Here is a 2,729-nt window from a genome sequence, read left to right as displayed (position 1 = left end):
TGTTCTTTTTTTGAATTTTTTTTTTAAATATTATAAACATGTTTGCAAAAAAATTATTTAATCCTTTATTTTATTTATAATTTTAAATAATTGATTATGTCAATCAAGAACTGATGAATTAAATAATTAATTTAAACAAAAAAGTGAAGTCACTCCAAAGCTAGTGAGCCATGGAGAGTGCACTAGTATATAGATGATACCTACTACAATTTCTATTTTTATTTTCTAAAATTTGTATTAAATGTCTTTGGCAACAATGAGGCTATTGAAATGAATAATTATATTTTTTAAAATAATAAAAATATCAAAAGACTATTTTCATTATTTTTCAAAATATATTTTTATTAAAAAATATTTTATTTTTTCTCTATAATAAAGTATTTTTTAAAATAATAAAGAGTTCATTATTTCAAAAAATATAAACAATAATTCACTCTTACAATCTTGTTAGCAAAAAAAAAAATATATTAACACAAATATTAAAAAATAAAAATTACTTTCACAAAGTAAACCAAACTAGTTAAATTTCAAGATCATATTCAAGATTTCTTTTATTAGCATGATATTCCAAGATCATATTCAAACTATAAACATGGTTTCATAATTCTCCTTCTCTATGATACCCTTCATTAAATATCTCAATTTAAACACAAAATTGACAATTTAAAACAATCCATGACAATCCACATAAATAATTGAGCCAAACTTTAACTAGTTCAGCTACACAATCAATGTACAAAATTCTACTGTCTGAAAATATTGATCATATATAATACAACATAATCAAAATATTTGGTATAAAATATTCCAACTTCCTAAAAACCACACATGACACAAGTTCAACTCTACATGGCATAATACTAATCTTCTAATACAAGTGGCCATTGGTTCGTCAAAACAATCCAAAAAAAATGGAGGCATAATGATCTACACATCTTTGTAAGATCTTTTGGCTCTTATATAATTGGAGGCTCTTCTTCCTTTGTTAAAAATATACCATTTTGGATGAATGGTGAAAAATCCAATATGAAATTAGCATTCACACTCTAAAGGAAATAAGTAAGTTGTTGTTTCTTCCTCCAACCGCCTTCGCCATATAAATCGTTCCATTGCTTTAGCTCAGCCATTACTGATCCTTCGGACGCAAAACTTGCAGCCACCTGTATATTAGTAGACATCGATACATAAATAAATACATGTCGATGGAAATAGAAGAACTCGTCTTCTAATACGTGCGAAGTTGTTAAGAGATGAAGCGTAGAATAAGAGTTGAGTTATGTTAATACACAAATTTGACAACAATTAATAAATCATTAATTATGTTTAGTTGATGGTTAATGAATATAACAAGGTATCATAAATCATTAATACCATCCATTGAACACAATTAATCAAGCGTTTTAATGTCGTTAACCACAATTTTCAGGTGTATAATTGAACACAAATTGTGTGGTTAACTGAATATTATGTATATTTGAACATCTAAAAAACATGGATATTTGAACACAATTTAGATAATTAATGGATATCCTGAAAATCGTGGTTAATTACATTCAGTGGATGGTCAATGAATTGTAAAACCTTGTTATATTTATTAATCATCCACTGAACGACATTAACCACGTAAATAAACTACATTAACCATCCAAATTGTTGTCAAAATTGTTAAATTTGTGTCTAAAAATCATTTCTCTTCTCTTAAAATGATAACTCTAAAGTTGATTCTTTGATGCCTCACATCAAATTTATTGTTCAATTGTGCTTCTGAACTTGAAACCATTTAACCAAATATCTGATATCTATATTGTATTCGAAATCAAGTACTCCATAACCATTTAAGTGTATGAATTTTAGTTCATCCTACCTGATTCTTAGCTTGTTTTATGTCTTCCATACTTAAAGGCCTCAGCGTGATTTCTCGCTCTTCGTTATCTTTATTATTCGACGCATCTTCCGAGCTTACACCTTCTGCCTCTCTTTTCTTCTTTTCCTGATATAAAAATGCAGATTGATACTCAGTTTAGCTCTTCAAATCATACTAGATTTTTTCATCGGTTAGCGATATCGAGCTTACCATTTCCTTCATTCTCTCCTGCTGTATTAACTCCCTCACCGGTCGATAAGCTGCAGTGATGCACAAATTCTGTTTACAGAAAATTAGTATCTAATTAATTTCATCAGATCAAAAACACAATTTTTAAACTAGTCAATCATTGGAAAAAAAATTACCTTCAGATCACTTCCACTAAATCCTTCTGTCATGGTTGCTAGTTCCTTGAAGTCTAAGTTTTCATGTTTTTCCTTAGCCAGAAGAGTTTTAAGGATCATTTCCCTGTTGTCACCAGATGGTAGACCAACCATGATCCTGCTTAACATAAAAATAAAAATAAAATTATAGAAACATAATTCACGAATCAAAAACATGGTTATGCAGAGACTAAAATAAAATAATTTATCTGAAAAGTAAAATACTACTCCGGTCTCAAATATAAGTAAAAGTAGGGTCAAAGAAAGTTGATGTATCTGGTTCAAATTTGGACTAGATATAACAATTTTCTTTTACCTGTTTTTGCTTATATTTGATATCGTGGGGAGTAGTGTTTTTAATTGATGAGTATTGTTATTGCTGATGTTTACTGAGGGATCCATGTGCAAAATAAGAGGGGACACCTCAAAAGGATAAACTAAATAAATGAATGGATAAAATAATTGAGATGTCATGTTTCTTT

The 2,729-nt window shown here is 28.4% G+C and overlaps 1 protein-coding gene across 1 annotated transcript in view; it reads right to left on the bottom strand.

Annotated features, from left to right (window-relative positions):
- Window positions 1–655: 655 nt before the first annotated feature.
- The window catches only part of LOC101513148 (uncharacterized), a 7,040-nt gene continuing 4,966 nt past the window's right edge, over window positions 656–2,729 (bottom strand). Inside the window, exons 11-14 of the mRNA XM_004515349.4 lie at window positions 2,230–2,365; window positions 2,075–2,143; window positions 1,865–1,990; window positions 656–1,160 (exon numbers count right to left, since the gene is read on the bottom strand). Coding sequence (XP_004515406.1) covers window positions 1,047–1,160; window positions 1,865–1,990; window positions 2,075–2,143; window positions 2,230–2,365 — 445 coding nt within the window. The 3' untranslated portion in view covers window positions 656–1,046. The remainder of the gene's footprint in view (window positions 1,161–1,864; window positions 1,991–2,074; window positions 2,144–2,229; window positions 2,366–2,729) is intronic.

This window comes from Cicer arietinum, chromosome 8, assembly GCF_000331145.2.
Source record: "Cicer arietinum cultivar CDC Frontier isolate Library 1 chromosome 8, Cicar.CDCFrontier_v2.0, whole genome shotgun sequence".
Taxonomy (NCBI): domain Eukaryota; kingdom Viridiplantae; phylum Streptophyta; class Magnoliopsida; order Fabales; family Fabaceae; genus Cicer; species Cicer arietinum.
Note: the sequence above shows the minus strand (reverse complement) of the source record. Positions and strands in the feature narration are given on the sequence as shown.